Source organism: Alexandromys fortis, unplaced genomic scaffold (assembly GCF_014885135.2).
Source record: "Alexandromys fortis isolate MF-2015 unplaced genomic scaffold, M_Fortis_MF-2015_v1.1 scaffold_78, whole genome shotgun sequence".
Taxonomy (NCBI): Eukaryota; Metazoa; Chordata; class Mammalia; order Rodentia; family Cricetidae; genus Alexandromys; species Alexandromys fortis.
Window position 1 is genome coordinate 1,516,424 of NW_026067977.1, and position 25,773 is coordinate 1,542,196.

General features: G+C 47.6%; 1 protein-coding gene across 1 annotated transcript; it reads right to left on the minus strand.

Moving 5' to 3' along the window:
• Nucleotides 1-1,892: 1,892 nt before the first annotated feature.
• On the minus strand, nucleotides 1,893-24,440 carry Tent5c (terminal nucleotidyltransferase 5C). Its single transcript, XM_050157572.1, has 2 exons — nucleotides 24,335-24,440; nucleotides 1,893-7,184 (listed from the first exon to the last, which is right to left on the minus strand). Exon 2 carries the CDS (start codon nucleotides 7,155-7,157, stop codon nucleotides 5,982-5,984), a length of 1,176 nt encoding a protein of 391 aa, XP_050013529.1. The 5' UTR covers nucleotides 7,158-7,184; nucleotides 24,335-24,440; the 3' UTR covers nucleotides 1,893-5,981.
• Between the last annotated feature and the right edge of the window lie 1,333 nt (nucleotides 24,441-25,773).

The following is a 25,773-nucleotide window of genomic DNA, read 5'->3' on the forward strand; positions in this document are numbered from 1 at the left end:
TTATATAGCCCCTACCCGAGACAGATGCTGGATGGAACCTTGCCGGTAAGCCACATCCACATGGCCATACACAGATGGGTTAGTTTAGGATATAAGGGCTAGCTAAAAATATACTTAAGCTATTGGCCAAGCAGTACTGCAAATATGGGTTCTGTGTGATTATTTCGGGCCTGGGCAGCCGGAAACGAATGAGCAGTCTTGACCTTCCGTAACTATGTGTGGAGCTAAAGTCACTTACCTGTGGGTTGCTGGAATACTGTCATCAACAGTCAAGCACTGGCCTTTGCCATGGTAAGCCCTCTCAGGTCTTGTTAATGTCGTCAGCATCTTCCACAGACAGGAATCCTAAATTACAACCAAGTAACACCGCTGTCCCACCTAGATACAGGGTGGCTGGAGGAGCCTCGCTCCTGTGCGGAGGAAGGGACACTAATGATCACTGTTAGGTCAAGGGCTTGTGATGGACCTGTCAGCTCATTCTGGGGGACTGCATCCCATCATTTCACACACGAGCTATTCTACATGTAAATACCGGTCCAGACAAAGCCTGGATTCAAATGTTTCTGGCACTAGAACGAGGCATTACAACACATAGAGGTAAATATTCAGGATCTCGCCTGTTTGCTAGTGGCCTGAGTCCCAGTCCTCCAGGGACAAAAACACCAAGTTCAACATCTGAAGCAGTAAACCTTTGCCAGTTGTGTGGGAGGAGGGCAAAGGAGAGCCAGACACCCTAGTGTCCACAATGTAGATGAACTGACGCAAGCCAGTAAAGGACACAGGAAGGGGGAGGCATCAGGGCCTGGTACCTGGTAAGCCAGAGGAAGTGGGACAAGGGCTGACACTTAGCTGAGTTTTTAGAAGCCATCTAGAGTGCAAGGGAAAGGACTGTAGTCTCTGAAAACAGAGATTAGGTGGAACAGGAAGGCTATGATAGCTGCAAGGTATCCCTACTGCTGCAGGGTTGGATGCAGCATCCACTGACATGTTTTAATGTACAACAGGAATGCAGCACTTTTTTCTGAGGGTCAGAGTTAAGGAATGTTTCAGAAAGATGTGCAGTACAAGTGGGGAGGGCCCACAAGGGAAGAGGTAAGGGTATGAAAGACACTTGCTTTTTTGGTAAAAATATTAAGAGTTTTGGGGAAAAAATCCATCACAGAAGGGAGGCCTTCTAAAACATAAGCTAAGGGTGCAGATCTGGAGCAGTGGAGATCAGACCAAAGAAATTAAGAGGTGTCTAACCTGCAGCCCAGAGACCACATGCACCCCAGCACAGCTATGAATGTAGATAACTGTGTCATGTCACAAGTCAAAGGGCTGGGCACCCTGGAGCAGAACTGTTTTAACCCTTTATCTATCAGCCACATCCTTTTTCTATATGGGTATTTCTTAGAGTGAGGTGAGAGCCACTGCTTAGGATGGGTAACTATCCGGGGTCTCTTACTGACATGATCATGGAGCCATGGCCACTAGATAAAACCAGGTGCTGGTGAAGCCATATTATTTTAGAACACCCCGAGGCTGGGGATGTAGATCACAGGTAGATGCTTGTCTGGTATCCTTGAGACTGCAAGTTAGATCTTCATTTGCAATGAAACCAGTAAGGGGAGACATCACTTACAGGAGGAATTATTAGCCACTGGGCTTGATCTGGGGTCTGAGACTAAGATCAGCCTAAATTAGCCAGGTACCTTAGAAAAGGGATTTAGGGCCTTTGGGGTAACCACACCCCTCCCCAACCTGTCATGGTGCTGGCCAAAGTGGACAGTGGTAACAGGCTTTTTATCCCCATGTCTTCCTCAAACCTAAAATTCACCACCAAAGACCCCCCCCAAAAAAACCCAAAAAACAAAAAAGGATCATAACTGACAAGATAGGTTTTTTTTACACTTTTAAATATATCTTTATTTCTCAAACTCAAAGCTTTATTTCATCAAGTTCTAATACATTTGCACTGATAAGAAATCTCATCTGCATCAAGTAAGAAGATGAGTGACCATTACCAAGGAGGAAGAACTAAGGAACACTTTGGGTTTATGCAAATACGGAAACGGATAGCTTCCGGTGTAGTCCAATGGGCATTTTTATTTTCATCCATATTAATTTGGAAATAAATAGATGCTTCGGGAAAATTAAGTGTTCGTGCATACATACACACAAAGGTCAGGTAGCTGGATTCTCTTTTGTAAAGACCACAAATCATGTTAATCAGCTCCTTCCTCTTTAGTGGATGGTCACCTCATCTTCCTATGCAAGCACACATGAGAATTTGCACCAAATAATCTCAATAGCCCAGGCAAACTCCAGAACTCTTGTAAGCTTATAAAGTATTTTTTTAAAGTGATAGGTAAACAAGATGAAGGCACTTGAATTCACAAAAAAATAAAAAGTAATTTTCTTTCCTCGGAGAGCCCCACAAATAATCCTGAGAGGTCGCCAGGATGTTAAAGAGCCTCTCCTCCACCCTCTAGATTCAATTGGTTAAATTAGACTACATTCCAAGATCGGCTGTGAAATTCTGTCTCAGAATAATGATGTAAATCCAACTTTGAAAATTCGGAAATCTTTCAATTTCTAGAACCACCCCCAAGGGTTTTCCCCAATGTAGGGTCCATTAGACACCCAGGAAGCAATGCCCTAGAGCCATCAGGACCGCCTCATGCTTGGATAGTGATACTTTAGCCCCGCCTCTAGAAGATAGCATTTGAACTAAGACCAGCAGTGTCCTGACACAGGGCCCCAGCCTAAGAAAAGATCATTAGCAGTGTCCTGAAACAGCATCCCAGTAAAAGAAAGAGCACTAGAAGAAAGATCAAAGTTGGTTCCGAAAGGCACAATTTCCCAAAACTAAAGCAGTACTGGGTAAAATCCTAAACCACCATGACGGGGCTAGCGACAAACCAGCTAGAAGGCGAGTAGACTGTGGGGCTTAGCAAGGCAACTCTTGCTGCAATACCACAAGGCACAGATCCACACACAGCTCACTAAAGACACAAATTTTCAGTTAAGTCAAACAGGAGGGGGAGAACACTGGAAAGCCAAAAAATAAAAAAAAAAGTCAAGAACCAATACAAACATTTTCCCTACTCAACTTCACTCCTCACCAGATCCTAGGTGTAGGCCATGCCTCCCCCAGTCCACAAGCAGTCACCGGGAATGTGATTTAGAGGCGTTAGGAATCGGAGTCTCAGCTCAGCAATGCAATGACTGATCAGGGAACAGCATCTTCTTGCCAGGGTAAGGCGGAGGGTGAGCCTGGAGCTCAAGGCCAAGAACCAAGCTTGTGTGTGTGTGTGCGTGCGTGCGTGCGTGCATGCGTGCACTCAACGGCAAAGGCACTGTCTTCATCCCAGCTGTCACTGACTCTGAAGAGCAGACTGGGAGAACGGACTCAAAAGAGCGTGCACCTGCCCTTCAGTGCCCTCTGCCAAGGCCAAGTCTCACATTACCCAACACACACACACACACACACACACACACACACACACAAAGAGGAACCGCTGGAGTCACTACAAGTAAGGGTGTCTGATACATATGTGCAGCACAGTTTCTGAAATACAGGGTTCCCTGGCCTGTTTCTGGTTTGGCAGAAGGTTCACAGAGCAGGAAGACACACCTCTAAGTCCAGACACACACAACCTAGGAGTCGTATCTTAAAAACAGAGCTCTGGTCAAAGCAACTTTTTACCATGATGGTTCTAGAACACACATCAATTCTCAAACTACAAAACAGCTGGGCAAGCGAAGAAACTACCAAGAGGGCCATCAGATAGTGGTGGCTTACAATGCCTGTGTCTCTCCATCCTCAGGGGACTATGGCCAGACTGGAGGGGGGAAAAATGTATGTAAAGCAGAAAGAATTCCAAAAAGACACCGGATGTTTTTCCAGTGCCCCACTGGTCCCCGACCTTCTTGGTCAAAGCAATTCTGATTTCTGCCTCTGTTAGCAAGTGCTTCTATTGAGGGCGGCTCCAACCCACTTCAAAAGCTCTGATTAAACCAACCTATTTCTGCACAAGCGTCTTCTCATTTCACTACAATGGCAGCATCCTAAGGTCATGGATGACCGATGATTTTCAAAGCTGGGTTGGCTTTTCATTACCTTCCAAAGCGGAAGCAGCTCAGGTCCCCTCACAGAACTCAAAGCCAGGAAATTCACAAATAACGAAGATTCACAGGGCAGTAGAAACTAGTTATACTAAGTGGCTTCTGGTGACCTAACTTAATGTGGAGGCCAGTGAAGATGCACCTCAATCAACTCTTAAGGGGAGCAATATAGCACATTCCAGAAGAAACTTGAAAACACAGCACTAGAAAAAGGCCAGCCACTTCATTTGTACTAAACCTTTTTGCAAGAAGATAACTAGGTTGTTTAAAGCAGATATAAAGCAAGCGCCCAGATCTTTGAATTTTTTTTTATGGTTGCCGGAAGTCAAAACTGAGCTCATGGATCTTATGGAATGACTTTAGAAATCAAGCTTGCTGGCAATACCGAATGCCTTTCCCACTGGTGTCCCAATGCCATGCCTTCTAAACTATCCCACAGAAAGTTCCAAAGGGCGAAATCTCTCCCCTGAACCTTCTAGGTAAGGTGACAGTCACCTCGATCTCTCCCCGTGGCCTGCTGGCTTTGGACCAGCTAGTAACACTGTTTTCCTTCTAAAGTGCAGAACATAAACATAATGCTGAAGTCTACAGAGTAACAAGGGTCATTCGTCACTCTCTTGACTCCTCCCCAAACACAGCAGAGTGATGTCAAAGCGCCTTGGTAGCTAGACCACACAAGGCCAGATGACGCTAAAGCCCTGCTTCCCTGCAACTTGGAGACGGGAAGTGAAATTCAAGAGTGGGCCCACTGTCACCCTTTTCTCCGGAAATTCCCGAATTATCCTGCTGTGAAAAATATATAGGGAATGAAATCGCTATTTTAGAAGGGATTGGAGAAGAAGGGGCCAAGGTACTCCAGCAAAACAGCTGTCATGCTGGGAATGATGTCTAAAAAAATTGGGCTTCCAGTTAAACCACGGGAAGAACCTCATGTCAGATACGACAGTGACTCTAAACACAACACAGCCCTTACTCTCAGAAAGATCAAACAAGAGTCGGTCATCAGAGAGCCAATAAAGGGGGGAAAAACATATCATTCAATAAGAACTCCTTATAGAAAAAAACAAAAACAAAAACAAAACATTCGTGTTTCCTATTGACAACCGCCACCCGCCACCACCACAATTCTACTTTAACATTATGTTCCACATTTTATTTTGTTTTCAAGTTACATTTCAAGAAAAGGTCATTTTTTTTTCTCTCCACAATATCTCAAAACTCCTTGATATAGCCAAGCATCTACCATAAACCACTTCCAACCAGATCTCAAGTCTTCAGCTATTGGCTTTGGTTTATTGATGAATGAAATTCTCAGCTCTGCGGACAGGGACTAGACAGACACACTCAGTCCCGTGAATGAAAACTCAGTCACAAAGAGCACCCTGGTGGGTTTTTTTTATCACTTTGGGGGCCGACTACAACCAACACAATAGGAGACTCTTGGCACAGCTTGCGGGGTAGCGGCTGAGAATCCTAAAGGAGAGCCTGCAGAGGACTGTAGGCTTAGCCAAGAAGAGTGCCTCAAACACTTCTCAGATGCCACCCAATTCTCCCCACCTCAGAGACTGCGCAGAGTTCAAATCCCATGTGCTAATGTCTGGGAAGGGACACGTTAGTGACTATCTTAGAAAGGTGGAGAGAGGTCACACTTCCTATTGCATCTTCCAGAGTGGCACTGTGATACCGGGTCCTTTTAGGGTTGGCTCAAGATAGTCTGAGGACCTAGTCCAATGGGTTCACAAAGAAAAGCAGAGTCAGAGCTGAGCTCCCCTTTAAAAAGCCAAACACCTACATCTATAGGAGGAGGCTCTCCTACCTGAGAGCCCCTGCCCTAAATGGGTTCCCACTAAGGAAACCAGCAGGTCTTAAGGTTAGTTACAGGGCAGCCAGGTAGGATAAGGCTGGCTGTAGGTAACTGGAGGATGGGCAATGTAATAGTTGTTGAAGTTGCCGTCGCTGACATAAGGAGCCGGCTGGTAGTAACAGGTGACATTGGTGGCGCTGGGGATGATATTTTGCTCTGCCAGCACCCGCAAGGCCAGGAGAGAGATGAGGTTCAGGGTCTGCCTGCGTTCGTGCCCCATCAGGCACACGGTGCTTTCATTCACAACCCTGCGAAGAATCATGAGGTAGTCGTACTTGCTTCTCTCTTCTTCGGCGAAGTGGTTTTGAAGGTAGGTCTCCAGCTTCCTCTGCTGTTCCAGGATGTCTGGGAAGTCGATGAAAAACCTGGAGCACATGTAACGCTCGAGAGTCTTGATTTCCTCCTGGTCCGCAGGCCTGAAGTCCCGCACCAGGAGGTTGCTGTACTTAAGAAGACCCCCGCCTCGGATTTCCTCGGGGTTCTTGGTGGCGATCAGCCGGTTCTGGAGATGGTCAAAGGCTTCCTCAAAGTCCCCGTACACACTCTCCCCGATCACGGTGGGGTGGAAATGCTCAGAGATGGGATTATTGGAGCAGTCATAGAAAAAGAGCAAAGAGTCTAGGATGATCTGAAAGGAGTCCACGCTGAACTCAAACTGGCGCCGGATGGAGTCAACAAACTTGAGCTCCACGTTCCTGCCGTTCTTGTTGGAGAGGGAAATCAGGCTCCAGCGGTCTGCGTCTGTGCAAACCTTCACCAGCTTCTGCACATAGGCCTCCTTCAGGGTGACCGGGCTGATTTTGAGCTTGTTCACGCCCTCCGGCAGAAAGTTCAGAAGGGAACACAAGACCACATCTCTCACCAGCTGAAATTCTGCCTCTGTGGGAAGAGCCACGTGAAAGATGAGATCCAGATCTTTGCAACCCAGGCCGTTATCTTTGACCAAAACGTGGCCAGCCGCAGAGCCATTCAGTCGGACGTCCTGAACCTTGATGCCCGCCTCCTCCAGCCGACTGCGGACAGTCTGGACGATGTCCTTAAGGGTGATCTCCAAGGTTGGAAAGTTTCCCCGTCCATGGATGGGCACGACCTCAGTCAGGACCTCATGCAGCCGGCTAACCTGATCCCAGTTGAGCACGCTGAGGGACTCACAGTCCCTGGTACTGCTGCCCTCCTCTGCCATCTTGGGGGATGTTCTGGCCAGGGGGAGCTGAAAAGGGGTGAGAGACAGAGTTAGGATTCACGTGGGCAAGGCAAAGCCAGCGGAGGAGCTCAAAGGTACCAACTGATCACCTTCCTGTAAAATAGCCATCTACAATGCCTGCTAATCAGCATGGCGGTGAACACCAAACACATTAAGCACCACGAACGCACAAGCTTCATTCTGCAGCAGGGTGGATGAGGGCATCGCTTTGCTTTGTTATTATTGCTGTTGGTGATCTGCTTGTCCTATGTGGGGGAGGGGTGGAGAAGGCTGCTTTGTTTGAAGAAAAGCAGACAGACTAACCACGTCACCCAAACAACATTAAAGAGCCTATAACAGTGCAGATAAATAGAACCTGTTATTGTGGGATATTTGTGCACTGTGTGAAGATACACTGCTGTGATTGGTAGTAAAGAGCTGGATGACCAATAATAGCAAGGCAGGAAGGAGGTATAGGTATATGGCAGAGAGCAATGTAGTAGATGAATCTAGGCATGAGAGCATCAGGGAACAAGTCAGACACACAGAATGGGATAGAGGTAAAATGTAGATTACTAAAACTATGGATGACTTGAGTTATAAGAGCCATTTAAAAACAAGCCTAAGCTAAAGGCCACGCTTTCATAATTAATAAGTCTCTATGTTATTTGGAAGCAGGCTAGTGGGATGGAGAAAGACTTTCTACAATGTGTGTGTTTTCCTAATTTTCTCTGGTTTCTATAGAAGTTACTTCTGCTTTTAGCTCCCTAACTACATTTTAAACCGGTAGATACCTAAAACGTACTATCCAGTGCAACACAAACACACACATGCACGTGCACACACACACGCACACACATGCACACACACACACATGCACGTGCACACACACACACACACGCCACTGCTCCATTTGTTGCACCACTTCCTTTTCATACATGGGCCTAATCTACCTACAACAAATACTACATCATCTTGGACAGACCAGAGCTGTTTGTAGGACGACAGCCGTGGTCAACCAGAAGTCAGATCAGCTTTGCAGTTGAGCATCCTTCAGCAAGGATGCAAAGAGAGCCTCAGGGCAGGCGAACTTCCAAAGGCCTTCCGCAGAAGCATTCCTTGAAGCTCCTTTAGGGAAATAAAGTTAAAACTGAATCCAAGCCGGGAAAGAAAGCAGTTCTCATACTTCGCACGCCAGAACCACAAAGTTTCCCAATAATTGTGTGCATGTGTTCATGCAGCATGCCAGGGACTGAACCCTGGACCATGAGCATGCAAACAAAGTGCCTACCAGTAAGCTACACTTTAGTAACAGGGAAGTACATCTTATTTTAAAAAAGATCAAAATGATGGCCTACCAGAAATCCTAATATATAAAAGCAAAACATTGGTATCTCAGAAACCCAAAGAGCTTGTGTCCTCACGTTAACTGGATGTCATCTAGACAGACACAAGTTGAAACAAGAGGTCTTGGTGCAGTCTCCCAATTCCACCAGGAATGAAAGGTTTCCCCCTGCAAAGTTCTATGCAGACAAAAATTTATCCAGACCCAGTTTCATTGTTTGGAAGCTGCCGCTTTTTAATGCACGTCAATGCACTTTCCTTGGGCTCGACATAGATTTTGAGCCTGCCCTGGTCCAGAGATTTGTGGCTGTAACAGTGCCAGAGTCCCATTAGTCACATGGGGATGAGCTTTTACAGCACCCAAACAGTACCAGGGTCCCACTAGTCATGTGGGAATGAGCTTTTACAGCACCCTAACAGTGCCAGGGTCCCACTAGTCATGTGGGGATGAGCTTTTATAGCACCCTATCACAAAGATCGTTGACAGTATAATACTCCAACCCAAGGTGGTGTGTCATCTGCACAATTCTGGTGGAAGGAAGTCAATACAACACACAGACAAAAGACAGACTGTCTCTGTTGGGGCCAAAAGAAAATCCACGAAAGCGATCAGTTACAGAGAGGGGACATAAGATAACAAAGCCATGGTGAGCTGTTGCTGGAACAACAGAGGAAAGGAAAGCAGCGTATGGCTAGAAATGGCAATAATCTGGGGGTGTCAGGAGCCTTTCAGGTCAGCACAGTAACACACAAGTTCAATGTCTGTCAATTAGCTCAGCTGGAAATGGCCAGCCTCCCCAGGATCAAAACGGTCTCTAGTGGGCTCTGGGGTGAGTGTCCCTCCACTTGCTATAGAAGAGCATTTGTCAAGGGGAAGGTAAAAGAGTCCGCAGCTATTTAGACCATCTGAGGGTAGCCCACCCCGGTGATAGACAGCAAGCACAGCCTGCGATGCACACCTAACATCTATTGTGGCTGGCATTTGCCTTCAAGCCAGATTTGGGACAGCTGACTCTCTTCTCTGAGCTCACTATACTTGGTGGTTCTTTTTCTTTTTTCTTCTTCTTTTTTTTTTTTTTTTTTTTTTTTTTTTCCGTGATCAGTATCTATACAGTAGACGTGTCTGGACAGACTCAGGAAGGTATTATGGTCTGAGCCTTATCTGGAACACAGCTAGAAGCTAGACCCTGCAGTCTGATGAGGTGGGTTTCAGTCAGGCCTGTTGGCTGAGTGGCGTTATGCTGTGTGTCACCTGTTAAACTTCCCAAGGCTCACAGGTTTGGCACAGGTCTGATAAGTCACAATGTGGTCAGCACATGCGATGCAAAGAAAATATTGTAAAAAGGCTCCAAAAAGAACCCTAGTAATGTTACAGCATAGAATAACTGCAGGAAAGGCCTTTGGTTCAAGCTTTAAAAAAAAAAATTAAAAGTGCCAAAATAAAAGTTATTTATATAGGGCTAAAGTCAGAGCTGTTCTAGAACATGAGAGAAGGCTATGTGGGGACCACAGAGAACCTAGCAGTCACAACTCTCCCCTTTGGGGTAAGAAGTATATGTGTGAAAATCTTCACACAGTTTTAAGTTGGCAGCAAATTTGAAGTTGAAACCTATGTTAGACTGGGTATCTGTAAGGGCCACATGAGAGAAGGGGTGGAAACCGCCCGAAATGTTCTGGAAATGGAAAGGAGGTAACCAGCTGTAAGAGGGGGGAAAGAGCCGCGAAGATAGGAACTGCAATTGGAACTACACAAATTGTTGGGACAGAATTTTCAAACTACGTAAATCAAATACATATGAAGATTTAGTATAAAGAAGGAAGTGTTTCAAAACAGTAGAGGCAAAATTATGCAGGGGGGCTGAGATAGGAGGACTTTAAGTTTCAGATTAGCCTGGGCTAAATAGAGAAATCCCAACTCAAACAATAAACAACCCATAAATAAAAAAATGGTGCTGAGAAACAAACAAACAAATATCTGGATCCTTCATTTATATATTTTTAAAAGCTGTCAGAAATCTCCTGCTAGAATAAGATCTAGTTGGTTAGGACAGGGACTAAAGACTAAGATCGAGTTCAGTGGTTCTCAACCTTCCTAATGCTTCACCCTTTAATACAGTCCCTCATGTTGTGCTGACCCCCAACCATAAAAATTATTTTCATTGCTACTTCATAACTGTAATTTTGCAACTGTTATGAATCGTGATGTAAATATATCTGTTTTCCGATGGCCTTAGGTGACCCCCGTGAAAGGTGACCCCAGAGGAGTCCTGACCCACAGGTTGAGAACCACTGATCTTGTTGGTTGGGTTGGAACTAAAAAGAACTTGAGGAGTAACTAAAGAAAACCCAGAATTTCTAGACAAGTTCACACAGTAGGCGAGCCTTGAAGCCTTCTTAGACCACAGAAAACCAGTCACGAAACCAGGCAGCTTTGGCTACACAAAAATTAAACTATTTACCTGGTACAAAACATTCAGAAGGCATACGTAAACAAACATTCATAACTTTAGGCAAAGTATTCATTTCTTTAGTAAGGAAGAAGTCATAAATGCAAGACCCCAAAAGAGAAATAGGAAGGAGTATAAACGGTGGCTCGGACACAAAATACTCAACCTCACTCAGAGGGTGAGCAACCTAAAACCCCAGAGCCTGGTTTTCACCCATGGCGGCAGCTCAGTTCATGTATGGGACAGCAGACGCCTCTGGTGCACGGTCCCTGGGCTCTTTGAAGAGCTAGGTGAGACGCTCAACTTTCAAATTTCACTATCCTTTGATGTGACCCTTCTATCCAGTCTCTAAATTTTAGGCTAGTTGCAAGTATGCACAGAGACAGGCATTGGTGGACAGTCAGGAGGCTGAGAGGACACATGGCCAACAGCAGAAGGGGGTGAAATAATTTCACGAGTGTGCACAGCTGTGCACAGACGCCTGCAGTTGTTCAAAAGGAGGGTGCCTGCGCTGTGTGTAAGAATGACTCATGAGTGGGAAAGTGGAAAACCTGTGCACACAAAACTTCACGCCTAAACAAGCACACACACACCTCAGTCTCTACTGAGCGCCATCTTCAGCTTGGCATGGGAAAGGAGGCATTTTGTACCCTTCGGACTTAGACGCACTCACTGATAAAAATTAAAAATCTCATGAAGCACATTCTAAGATCTTTATCTTTTGAGAATTCTACTAGGTTGCTCCCCGGTGTCTGATTTCTTCGGTTCCCTTCCCTGCCTCCTTCTCCTATCTGTGCACCAAATCAATCAAGCCAATTTGGAAGCTTTCCCTGCTGGCCTCTGCAGGGGATGCGGGAAGAGGGGGACTGCCTTCTGTCAAGTTTCTACCAAACATACTCTAAAATAAAAAGACATCCATTGTTTGTGTTAAAAGAACAACTCAAAGTAACAGACCTGTTCAACTCACACTATCTACCCAATGTTCTGTATCAAAACACTTTTTCAACCATTTCCCAGGGCAGCTACTTCTCACTTCAGATCTGTCAAAGCTGCCCTTGTTATGCCCTTCCGCCCTTGCTACGCCGTCTTGCTGATTATTAGCTAACAGTGGCAAGAACTTTTTTTTAAGGCAGTATGTACATTTTCAGGAACTCAAGAGTCTTATGTTGGCATCTTCTATATGAATTTCTTTGGATAGAATTATGAAGAGTGGAGTAAACTCTGAGGGGAAAAATGGGAATCCATCAAAAGCACACTATGGGACATGGGCTGATGTCACATCCAGAGTATGGCCTTTAATTCTCTCAATTTACCGTAACTTAGTTAAAACGAAGCTGAGCTGACCCAAATGCATTTATAAATTTACCTAAGGAATTCTTAGCTCACTAGAAAAGTAGAAATCCTTAAGATATTTGGCAGTGGGGTGTGGTGTTGGTGGTGCTGGAGAGACTGCTTAGTGGCTGAGCGTGTAGTGTTCTTGCACAGCACTTGGGTCTGGCTATACTAGTACCCATGCTGGGTGACTCACAACCATGTAGAAGTCAAGCTTCAGGGACTCTAACTCCCTCCCTTGCTTTCCCAGGGTATTTGCACTCACAGGCACAGATCTACACACAGACACATACATACCCACATAATTAAAAGTGAACAAATTTCTAAATATATATGAAGAATCTTGTAACTATTATTGAAAATCAGATGATTTCACATATCACAAGTATATTCCTACATTACTTCAACATTGGTTTTACAAGAATAAACCCAATTTGTAGCCCTGGGTGCTTAGATAACACACCAGGCCTTGGTTCAGCAGTTTCGGTTCTAATTCTGCTTTTAAATCAACGCTTATGTAAGCTCCAAATAAAAGAATCACATGAAACAAACATGCTCAGCTCATGAAAGGCCCCAGTTAAGGGCAAATTCTAGTTAGCAGAACTAACACAATAGTGGCTAGGAAACAAATTTAACTTAAAGTCCAGTAAATTCAAAACAATGTTTGAGAACCAGATCCATTGTGGTTATACAAAGAGCAAAGGTGGGCACATTGATTTGAAAATCCAGGCACTTCTATAGGCCTGGATGGCCAAATGCCTACTCAGTTCACAATATTTTTTATTTATTTATTTATTTATTTATTTATTAAAGATTTCTGTCTCTTCCCCACCACCACAATATTTGTTTTTAAATACATTTTTATTTTATTTTATATGTACATATTTATTTCATATGTATGGGTGTTTTGCCTGCATGTATGTCTATATACCACCATATGTGCAGTATCCAAAAAGACCAGCAACAGGCTTGAACCCCCTGGAACTGGAGCCACAGGTGGTTTTGAGCTTCCCTGTGGGTGTTGGGACTCAAACCCAGATCCTCTGGAAAAACAACCAGCACTCTTAACCACTAAGCCATCTCTCTATCCTCACAATATTTAATCCTTTTGATGGTCTGATTACTGGTGAACAATTGTTTCTCTTAGGGACTCCTGGATTCCCGGACTGCTGCTTCTTTCAAAGAAGAAACCACACATTTAGAGAAAAGGCCTTGCAGACATGGAGGAAGGAGATAACCTGTGCCAAAGGGTTAGCCTGAACTCCCTGAGGTCAGGGTAGATGCTCCGCTTGCTTTGCCTCACTGCCCAGAACAGAGCTATCCAAGGGGGATGAGCTGCAATGGAGACTCCATTTGGATCCCTGCTGCATAGCTTACTGAGGTTTCGGGCACAGCCAGGGGAGGCATGAACGGGCTCAGGTGGCCATGTGGAGGAGGCAGATGTTTGAGACGGGGACAAGCATGCTAAGGACATTGAAACCATTTGCTTTCATAAAAGCCTGTGGTTTGATCAACATTGAGGAGTCTTTTGGTGCCTGACATTAGGCATGGAGATTGGCCCCCGGAGTTTTTGCATGTAGAGAGATGGGTTCTCTATGAAACCAAGGAAGGTTTCTCCAGGCCTGCGATATTTAGCATGGAAGTTGTAGACGTGACTGCCTAGCATCAGGGAAACTGAGGCTAGAAGTGAAGCTCTCTTACTGCAGCCCACCATTCATTCGAGATTCGGGGAAACAGAGCTACATCTTCTTCTGACTATGGTAGGTTTAAGAAAGAAAAGAAGCACCATGATCGCCTATCAACATTCTCTTGGTGGCAAAATGCTGCTGGATGGTGTTTTTAGAAAATAAAACGTGCACCTCCCTGGTAAATCCCTCAGGTCAGGCTAGCAGCTACCCATGGCAGGAACCAAGCCTGGGCACACACGCCTGAGGATTCTAATGTACCCATGGGACCAAGACTCCCCCAGCTTGGGGGGGGGCGCTACTTCCTTCAATATCTCCCACACAAACTCTTCCCCCGCCCTGCTCTCCAGGGTACAAGAGAAGATTCTACAGGTAAAGAGGTCGTTTTGTTGCATCTAAAAACACCTGGGCATTTAAGCAGAAGTAAAAACAACTGAGAACAATCTTCACCACGCTGCCTCTTACCTCAGCGAGCCAGGTGAGGAAAACCCCCAGGTCAGATATTTCTCATTCACCATACAGCACAGGGTCAGCATGAGTAAAAGCAAAGGAATTAGCAGGCAGAATTAGCGGCTGGGATCACTTCCCGTCTAACCCCTCACAAGCCAAACTTCCTGCATCCCCAGTTTAAACAGTATGGCTCATAAAGAGAGCAAGAACCCATCCCTGGAGCCCCGGCCCTAATTCTTGGAACTGTTGACTCCTCCCTCAGGCTTAAGGGGCCTTGGTGGGCAGGAGGTTGGGGGACGCCCAGGGACCACACAGATCACAAGCCCACAAGTGCACTAGATAAGTACTCCTTACTGCTGCTCAGACAAACATTTCCAAAACACAGATTCACTGGTTCCAAGCAAAATAATAATAATAATAATAATAAAATAAAACAAAAACGCAAGCTGCAGCTGATCCTGACCAACTGTGGCTCCTCACCCTCACACCATCTTCTGTTAGAGTGGGTCACCCTTTACTGTCTACTTTTGTGCAGGCTTTAGAACCAAAGGACTCCAAAGTAGCTTAGAGGTGACTTCCAGAGAGACACCGAAAATCACCCATGGGCCACCATGATTGGGAAGTCCCACTTCACAAAATGCAACTGCTGCGTGCTTGTTATTTCAAAACAAACCTCCTCTGGTTCTTCCCACATCCTTTTCCCACCGGGTAACTTCTACCCACCCTCCAGAAGCCCCATCCAAGCTAGTACTGACAAAGACGGGGTCCTCTGGAGGAGCTTTGCATGCCAGTAGCCACCACAGCTGTGGCCAGAGGGCAGGAAATGCATCTGGACGTTCAGTCCGGAAATTTCTGCCACATCCCAGGTAGGCAGCAAGAGAGTGACGTCAGGATTTTAACCGTGTCTGATCACCAGCTTTCTACAGAAGCAGTGATGAGAGCCCAATGGCTCAGCAGGAAGGGCCACTTGCTGCCAAGCCTGCTGACCTAGGGCTGGCGCGGTGAGGAGGAGGCCCGACTCGCACAAGCTGCCCGCTGCCTTCCATGTGTGCGCTGTGCATAAACAAATCCTCATGCGTCCTTGAAAATCTTGTAAAGGAGATGCCATTCCCCTCATTTCAGGGGGGTACACTGGGGAACCAAGAGGACATGCACATTGTAAACTGTCCGAGGACACCCTGCCGGTACGTGGGAGAAATGTGACTAACGAGGTTTCTTATTCCTTGCAGGGGGGTCGCTGAGGTGTATTACAGGGTGGGGGAAAACTTTTAAGAACTAGCTGATCTGGTAGCCACGGGAAGGAGGCGGCACTATGCAGAAAAAACAGGAGAGAATGCAGGAAGATTGTTTTGGTCAGATGGTGGCAGAGGATTCTGGCCACCAGAGTGAGGCAAGACCAGATGGCAGACACTAAAAAACTGGGTGACACGCAGAACTGAAGTATCTAACAGCTCCCCCATCGTCATGACGACTTTGGGGTGTATCCACCTTGATTGGAGCTACCAGAACTGGAACAGTAAGTATAAGCAAGCTACAGTAAATGCTTCAGAGATGAAGGCCTAAGATCCCAACTTGGAGGGTGTTCCAGGAAGCTGGGGGTTGGAGAGAGGGGTGTGTGCGCATGTTGGAGACAGTAGGTTCAGAGGAGCAGCGAAGCCAGAAATGGAAGGAGCCGGTCAAGAGGATGGTCTGGCAACACTGAGAGGAAACAGTAATGACGGATGGGCTTTGCCAGCAGTGGGTACTGCTCACAGAATAAACAACCATTAGGTTGTACTTTGGTTACTGGGAGATCAGAAGTGTTGATTCATGATAAAGCAACAGAACCAAAGAGACCTTCTCTACAGATGAGAGGCAAATAGGGTCACCAGACCCCCCCAAGGGCTAGCCTCAGATATAACTGAAAAGAGAAGCAACCTAGGGTAGATCACAAGGGACCAACCTCAGACAAGCCATCTGTCACTTCCAATGCACCCATACTGTTCGACTTAAGATTTTTTTTTTACCTGAGAGAATAGAGCTGGAACGTGTGTGTGTGTGTGTGTGTGTGTACATGTGCATGTGTGTATATGCATATATGTGTATGTATATGTATGCATATATGTATGTGTGGTGTGTATGTATATGTATTGTGTGCGTATGTATATGTAGGTGTGTGTGTGCACGCACATGCATTTAAGAAACTAAGAATTTGTGTCTGATATGTTGAGTGCTCTCCTGATGAAATACATCCAAGCTTGAGCCAAGTATTTTGACTACCCATGGACATCTACGGCCAGCGGTTGAAAAGTGAAGACCAAGACCAGGGTGGAAGTGAAGTTGGTCTTCTAAAGCACTGTCTCCCCCCCCCCAACTTGGCCTTCTAAAGCCCTGTCCTCCCTCCGCCCTCCTCCCTCGTTGACCTTCTAAAGTACTGTCCTCCCTCCTTCCTTGGCCTTCTAAGGTGCTGTCCCCTCTCCTCCCTCCTTGAATTCCTGGGTTCATAAAGGCCAGGAGTTATCTAGGGCCTAGGGCGGCATTTAGAAAAGCCCTTCATTTGTTTGCTTCCAGTCCCTCACCACGGCCTGGAGGGAGGAGTCACATACTGGAGACTCCTTTACAGCCTCACATGTTAAGAAATTACATCCAACTGTGCCTTTAAACCCAGCAGTCGGGATGCACATGCAGGCGGGTTTCAGTGAGTTCCAGGACAGCCAGGGCTACACAGGGAAACCCTGTCTGGAAAAACCAAAGAAAAGAAAATCAGAGGCACTTGTGTGTTTGGAGTATACAGAATAATCTAGATGAGTTAGCCCAAAAGCAACAGGATCAGATAGAGTAATCTTCTTCTTCTTCTTCTTCTTTTTTAAAGGACAATAATGTGTATTCTACGCCAACTTTCTCCCAAGATGCCACTGAGATACAGTAACTCTCCACTGTCAGCTTGATGGGTTCAGAATCATCTGTGATCCACAATTCTGGGTATGTTTGGGAGAGCCTTGCCAGGAAGCTTTACCAGAGGTGGGAAAAGACCCACCCCAAATGTTGGCAGCATCTCCCCACAGGTTGAGTCTGGGGCTGAATAAAGACAAGACACCAAACTGAGAACCAGTGTTCATCTCTGCTTTCTGACTGAGACAAAGTGTGACCAGCTGCCTTGCTCTCCCGTTATTGTGTCCCACCCCCACAACCATCATAGCTTAAATCTGTGGGCCAAGATCAATCCTTCCTCCTTAGGTGGTTCAGGTCAGGGATTTTACACACCCACACATAATTAGTACAGTCCTGTTTACAATCAACCCACCCAAATGCCCATAATCCATTGTACCTCAGCTCACAAGAATAGCTGTCGCTGGTCAGAAGATTGTGCCCCAAGAAAACACTTCTGAGTCAGTGTGACACTGGACTTCACAGGTGGCTTTTTCTCCCTTGCTGTTCTAACACATTTTCTTTTTTTTTACTATTATTAATTAATTTATTTATTAATAGATTTCCGCCTCCTCCCCGCCACCACCTCCCATTTCCCTCCCCCTCCCCCAATCAAGTCCCTCTACCTCATCAGCCCGAAGAGCAGTCAGGTTCATTTTCTCAGAGTTATCAGTAGCCAGTTCGCACTGATGTCTACCAAAGGCAAAAGGCTTAGTCAGATTCCCACGGCAGAGGCCCGAGGCATAGGATGGGGCTGCCTTGCTCAGCACCAAGCTTCTAGAGTCTGGGGGAAACCTTCAGATTCTTGCTACCCTAGGGATGTCAACACCCAGTGGTTATCAGTAACTGGGCCCTGTCCAGACACTACCTGTACAAGACTCCAAACAGAAAGCTACTTCCCACCTTTCAAAGTAGGATGCCTAAGCATGTGTGGGCAGAGAGATAATGTTGGAAGAAGTCATGGTGGGGCCAGCACAGAACAGAATCAAAACATAGGGGCAGATACTCCAAGAGGCATGACTGGGAAGGGCAAATGCTCAAGAGAATGCCCTGAAGTCATTGCAAATGTAATAATGTCAGAGCACAGACACTGTCAGTGGACAGCTAGGCAGAAAGTATCTGAGTGTTTACCCCCAAGGTGTCAACACCATGTACTTCCCTACAAACTGAACTAGAAATAGTTAATTGTTGCTATACCACAAGTTTTTAAATCCGAGACGCCACCAGTCCCGGCTCACATGAAGAGCTCTCCAAAGACAGCATTTTGTTGTTGTTGTCTTAGAGGTAGACTGGATTAAGAAAAACAAGGCTCCTAGAGAGGAGGCTGTTTAAGGAGGACCAAGCCACAGTCAAAGGCCCTCTAGCCCTCCAGCTCGGAGCTTTCAGAGTCATCAGCCACCCAAACAAAGACTTCAGTCAGTTGAAAGTGGCTACAAGTCCTGTCTTAGTCACTAGCAGCATCCCCGTGTCTTATCAGGAACGGGCCCAGTAACGCTTAGCTCTCAAATACACACTTATCAGGGTAAGACAGGTATACACACCCCACCCACAGATGTCTGAATGTGAGCTAGCCTCAGTCTCCATGCCGAGAAGAACTTCACATGCCCCCCCCCAGTCAGATTAAGGCTATTAAAACATAGCAGGTGGCGGACCTCCGGGTTGTAGGCACTATCCAGAACAGGCAGAGAGAAACAAGCTCAAGTTAAACACGTTGTGGAGTATGCATTATGGGAAGAAACCAAACCACAGCGTAGAGCTTACTTCTGTGCCAAATTTCTAAGAGCTGGTGCCCGACCGGCATAGAGCCCAGTGAGCCAAGACTCCAGGTCACCAGCATGATGGCCCTCAGACTTTCCCTAGAGATCTCCCAGACATCTCTGCCTTGAAAGCTCACCCCTCTTGCATGTTTGCTCAACTTTTTAATTGTTGCTAGGTTTTCATTACTGATACATTGCTGGCACATTTTACCTGCTGGTAAAACTCAGCCCCGGTTGCCTGCCAATCTTAGGTTTCATTTGCACTTCTTCCAGCTGTTCGCTAAGAAAAACTATTAAAACACAAGCAACGGAGGGGGACTCAAACAGCCTGGGTGCTGGAGTCAAGCCTGTCCTGCGGGATGAAAGTTGACCGGTAAGACCACGGTGTGATGACCGAATTGCCGCTCATCTGTTCAGATACCCAGGTCCCTGATGTGTTGTAAGCACCCCCCCTAGACCTCTGCGGTCAGAAGGCAGGCGACAAGAGACCCCTGCCCACAGAGCTGTACACACTCTTCCGCGATTTTGCTTGGTTCACTATTGCTTCTTGCACACACAGAATCAGGATTTGAGGAAAACGTTTTTGCACATGGTCTAGCCCTGCACTGCCCAATACAGCAGAGTAGCCACGAGCTGTGCAGCTCTTGAGGACTTTTAAAGGTAGAATGTCCGAACAGAAGTGCATAGGGTAATACAAAATGCACAGCCGACTTCAGGGACTTGAGACTAAGGAAGGATAGAAAATATCTCTTTTACCGTGTTTTCGTACTGATGACTTGACATACTGAGTTAAATAGATAAGTAGATCTATGGTCTGAATGACTTTTTCCAGGCTTTGCTCCCATATGTCTATGGGGCAGCAATGACTGTCTGCTGTGCATGAAGAGGAAGACATGAAACCCTGGCGTAGGAAAGGGACAGTCTGCAGGCTCAGTGCCCAGGTGTCGCCCCAGTGAAAGGCAGCCCACAAGGCAAGGAAGTCAGCATAAAGCCTACGACAGTCTGAAAGGGGACATAGCAGCAGCAGAGCTGAATCCTAGATTCACCGCAGAGCAAACATCCCTGTGTCTTGGCCCTATTCATTCTTCTCTAGTCCCATATTCCAGGAGATAGCGCTATAGCCTCGGGCAGCTGCAGAGCCCTGATGCCCAGCTCTAACCATGACCAGCAGAGGCAAGGATCGCCACAGAGCATGGAGGGGCATAGCCAGGCCAGGTAGAAGATACCTGTGAGGCCAAGTCTGGAGAGAAGTTAAGGAGATGGGATGAGATAAGAAGATTGTTTATGATTCCTAAATAATTTTCTTCCACTCATTTTTAAAAAAAAAAGAGACCAGATATGGAGACAAGGGGGGGAGGGACTTCATTTTTTTTTTAAAAAAAGGCCTTTAGTTCTATATTAAATTTTTGGAAACAAGAAAATATGGAAAAGAAAACCATAACATATTGGAGCAGAGAGATGTGGGATAAAATGGCCCTCAAATGAGAAAAGATCTGTTGAGCCTGCAGAGGCCCCAAAGACATTCAAACAAAGTTGGGGGAGGGGGTGGGGGAGATGGGTTGTATTCAATTTTCCTCCCAAACATCTAAGTCTGTATTTTGCAAGACAAGGTAGGGACGACCTACTCATGGAACAGCACGGAAAGCATCCGGAATAGCATCTTAGAGGCCTGCAGAGAGACCTTGGGGATGGGCAGGTCCTGGGAACTTAACTGGAGTGCTCCGCACTCAGGACTGAGCAGTGGTCAGAGACAGGGAGGCGCGCTGTTCCCCTCATCCAGTTCCTGTCTACAGTCCCCTAAACCAGGTCAGTGATGACAGTGGGAAACAAAAAGAAAAAAAAAAAAAAGAACGAGTCAGCAGAGCCAGTAGCTGAGTGAACACGGAGAGAAAGGCTGAGTGTGCGAGCTGGGGTTGGGAGAAGCGCACGGCTGGGAGGGCAGGAGGGTGAAAGAGCTCAGGGGGTGGGGCTAGAGGCTGGCCGGGCTCAGGAGTTTCAGCTGTTGGTCAGTTTGCACTCCCTGCTCCTCAGCTCCAAACCTACACTGCTAAGGCGTCCCTGGAAAGACCTCCCAGAAACCATCCAGCCTTTTAGACCGGCTCCTCTGATGCAAAAAGCTCCATCCGGTACCTTGATCCAGGAGGAGAACGCCTACTTCATGCGGGCTTCCTTCTCTGAGAGAACAGCAGGCAGCCCTCAGCAGAAGGTCCATGCATACATACACTCTCTAAGCAGGGATGAGGACTCTGCAGTGACTACAAATCCCACTTTTCTGGGGTCCATGTGCAAGGAGGGGTTGAGGCAGTCGAGAGAAAAGCAAGTTCTTCAAGCATATCAAGGCAGCCCGCTGCTCCCTTCCAAAGCTCTTCCAGAGGCCTTTAGCATACCATTCCCTGGGCCTCCCCAGCACCTGGCACCAAACGCCACCTAGAAAGCACTTTCTGACTCAACCACCTAAGTCATCCAAGAAATAAACACCTCACAATTTAATGACCCACAGCGGAAAATGCTCCGAAACCATAAAGCATCCTTACACACGGAGCTGCTTCGTGTCAGTAATTACTTCTTCATATTAAGTTTTTGTTGTAGTTGTTGTTCCAAAAAGTTCTGCAAACACTTCAAGAACAAGCTACAGGGGCCAGCTGTGCAGAATACTAATTTGAAACAGTTCATAAGATCCTCTTACAAAGTCGGGTTGGGTGAAGATGCTTTTAATATCTATTTAAATTCTAAATAAAAGCTACCTTCCAAGGAATACATCCAATTGAAAGGTTAAAAAAAAAAAAGTGGGAGAAACCTTGGGTCCAAGAGATTAAGAGATAAGCTCAGGCAGCTTTAAACTCCTGAGAAGTTCTTTGAATACGGAGAAGCTGGCATCATCAAAACACAGCTGCATGGGCTACAGTCAACACACCAAGATGGGGGAGGCATCTTTCCATATTTTCCTGTTTCTTCAATGAAGTGTTCAGGAAGGAGATAAGAAACCCCCAAACACCAGCTTAACTCTTACAACACACCTCGGGCTTCTACAACTTTTCATGGTAAAACAGGCCAAAAAAAAAAAAAAAAAAAATCTAACCTGGGCTGCCCTTCCTTCCTCACTGACTGACTCCAGGATGGCAGAGCCAGGAAGAAAGATAAAGACAAAAGTACCACTTAGTGGATGAAGCTGGAAAGCAAGCAAGGAAATATTCAATGCAGTTTTCCAAATCTGTAACAGCTGAGCCTAGCTAAGGGCCCACTTGTAAATCATCTTCATTGCTGAGCTGTTGCTGGGATGTCTAGTGGGTAGTGCAAGGCAAGGAAAATCTGCCTGGCCTTGAACCCTGGGGGGGATGCAGGCTATGTGTGTGCCTGACTGGGAGATGGGGTGGAGGGTGGGGGAGGCTGCATGTCAAGCTGAAGGCTTGGTAACTTACACTGGCAGAAGCGCTGAGGAGTGAACCCTTGGCATCCTCACTCACTCTGACCAACGGGCCAAGAGCCAAGCCCTTCCCTCCAGGGTTCACAAACTGAATCTCTAGACACAAGGTAGGTATTATGGGAGGAAACTCACGCTGAAAAGTGTGGCTGTTTGCTCTAGGGGGGCACAGGAAAGTTACTCACAGAAGTCGGGACCTTTCTCACGGAGCACCCCACCCCCACAATTTGAATAATAGTGAGGAACAACCTGTGCAGATAATAATTACTCCAAACATCAAAATATTCCTTCTAACATCTCCTAACTCACATCTGTGAATTCCAAAACCAAGGTGTCCCTTCGGAGACAAGGTTTCAGCTACCTGATCTCTATCTCAGCAAACAAGAATAGCCAAGGACAGAACCACTGTTGATACGGATGCGGCAGGGAGGGGAAAGTCGAGCTTCTTTAATCCCCTCTCCACACCCTTCAACTGCGGGGTAAAATGTGTGTGTGGGGGGGGGGACGCACCTCTTGTGACTTCCAGCACCGTAGAATTCTTGGTAAGGTCCGCTACCACCCTCTTGGCTGCCTGGCAAGCTTTCTGGCTCACTGGCTAACTTGCCAAGCACATTACACTGGAAGTTGTTGTAGCCAGCAATGGCTACTCTCACCCTCCTTCCCTGGGTAGAGGGGGCAGCTGGAAGTCTAATTTAGGAGGATCTAACCATCTTAACTTTACTTCCAGAATACCAAACTTGTCACAATTCAAACGGTTTACATATATAGCTGTTCTTAACAAATCTGTTAATCTATTAAGTCTTTCGTTGTAGGCACTTTATCCTCAAATTGAGGGGGAAGGGGCTTAAAACGAGGAATTAGTCACGGCCCTGCAGAACGGTTTCTGCACATTTAAAGGGGGAGAAGGGAGAAAAGGGGCCGAGACCACCCAGGTCTGACAGGTGGAAGTTCTGCATTCTGGAAACACCAAATAAGCATTTCCTCACTAGCTCTCCTTGACTTGGAGATCGCCAGCCTGCCCGCTCGCCAACAGTCAGAACTTAGGGGTAAGGGCTACCAGCTGGCACTGCAGGTTCCTCAACCCCCTCTAATGTCCTTCCTACCCTCTTAGGGGACCGCGACGCTACAGGACAGCCGCGCCTCTAAGTCACCACCAGCACCGCTATCAGAGTCAACTAACTCTACATGGCTTTCAGCCCACGCGGTAGGCAACTTTCGATCCCCAAAGGGGAGGAACCAGGTTCCCCAGTCACCGTATTCTCGAGAAGTTTTTCGAGAGACGCGCAGCTTCTTGGCCGAGCGCGATGTCCACAGTCCCAGAAGAGAGAAGGATCTCGGCCGCCATCCTGGGCACCGAGCCCAGGAAGCTGCCCTCCCGTCGCCAGCCAGGCTCTAGTCCCGGACCGCTGCGTCTCCATCTACGCCGCCGAAACCGCGGGGTTCAAAATCGCCCCGGTTCCGGCCTTGGTGCGCGCGCCACAGGGACACAGCGCAGAGCTGGAGAACCTACTGGCAGGGGCAGGGAAAGAGCAGGAGGCGACCACCACTCACTCTCCTTTCGCCCGGCCAGCGGGAGCTCGCCCAAGTTTGCCAAACCCCAGCCGCAGTCTCCGAAAAGTTTGCGCTCCTTCACGGAGGTAGCCTGAGCAAGGAACGCTGGAGCCACGCGGGTCCAGACACCTGCCGGTATCTCCGCTCCATCTCTAAGGAATCCCGCCAGGTTATGCTGGGACGGACCCGGGAGCGTGAGTGCGTGACTCTCCGCCGGACCGCAGCAGCATCCGGACCGCAGCAGCATCCTCACACCTGAGGAGGAGGGGGAGCATGGACTCACCTGGGAGCTGGAAGAGGAGGCGACACAAGCAGGTGGCTGGCGTGGGCAGCCCCCAGCAGGAGCGGCGCGGTGACTACGGCGCCCAGACAGCTGCCGCGAGTGAGCGGTCCCGCCGCCGCCCCCTCCGATCTTAACCGGCCTGACCACTCCCCCGCGGCTCCCCGCCCCTGCCCCCGCCCCGCGGCCGGCCTCCCGGGGGAGCCAGGGCGGGGCGCGCTGGCCGCGGCCCCGCGGGATCCTTGCGCCCGGCGCTAACGGCGGGGGCCGGGCGAACGCCGCCCTCTGATTGGCTCCCCGGGTCAATGGTTGCCGAGAGACAAGTAAACCTCCGGGTGCGAAGGGGAGGGGTAGCCGGGAGGTAGCGTTGCGCAGGCGCAATAGAGAGGAGCTGTGTCGCCACCAACATAGGAGTTGAGCGGATACTTTTCGCTCTGTCTGCTACTCTCCTCTCTTGTGCTTGCTTTCCCTAGCCCCGACTGTTCTCACCTCCTCCCCTGGCGGGTGCGTTTTCTTTCTGAGTTTTTGGCGCTCTTGAAACCAATGGCTCCCTGGTTGCGGGAGTCGGGAGTGGAAGCCCACGCCTGTCTCGCGCGGTGTTTGTGAAGTCGGAAAACTCTTAGATGGGCCCTGGAAATCTTTCTTAGTCCTCGAGCAAATTGGCTGGAGGTGAGATCGTGGTCCTGGGGAAAAGGAAGCAGCTGATTCTCTGGCCCCGGGACCACCTGTGGTGCATGCAGTTAGTGGACCCGGGAATCACAAATGCCGAAAGCCCCGCAGCTTGGCTGTTTTCAGAATGTCACAGGGTTTTGTGGGCTGTTATTACTTGCCGGTGGGGGACCCCGGGACACTGCCCTTAAATCCAGTGCACGTGGTTGATGGCTCTGCTTCAGAATTAAGGTTAAAGAGTGAGAATCTCCCGCACCACCTAACTATCTAGAAGGCCTTGAGAGGAGCTGTTTTTGTTTGGGTTTGGGTTTGGGTTTTTGAGACGCTGTCTCCTGAACCCAGACAGACCTCTAGGTAGCCTTGACTGACCTTTAGTGGATTGTTCCTCCTGTGTTCACCTCCCGGTGGCTGGGATTACACACCCAGCCTTGCTGACCGGCTTAACCTAGCCTCCCTAAACCTCTATTTTCCATCTGCAGGATGGGAGTAAAGATGGGATAATATTAGGAAAATAGTTATTAATCGTGCACTACTTGGAATAAAGTGCATGCCAGATGCTATGTAAGCCAGAAATCAGTCATCAATAAACACTTGTTGAGCTTCGTTTGCTCCTCTACTGGCTAAGTGGTGGTCAAGACGGCTTCCTGAACCAATGGTCTCCTCTGCTCTCTCAGCACCCTTGCCTAGCGTGAGTGCCCTGCAGCGCCTGCTGGGCTATGAAGAGTTCCCAAGTACAGGCTTTCTCTAGTAGGGGAGTGGAATCCCAAGAAACT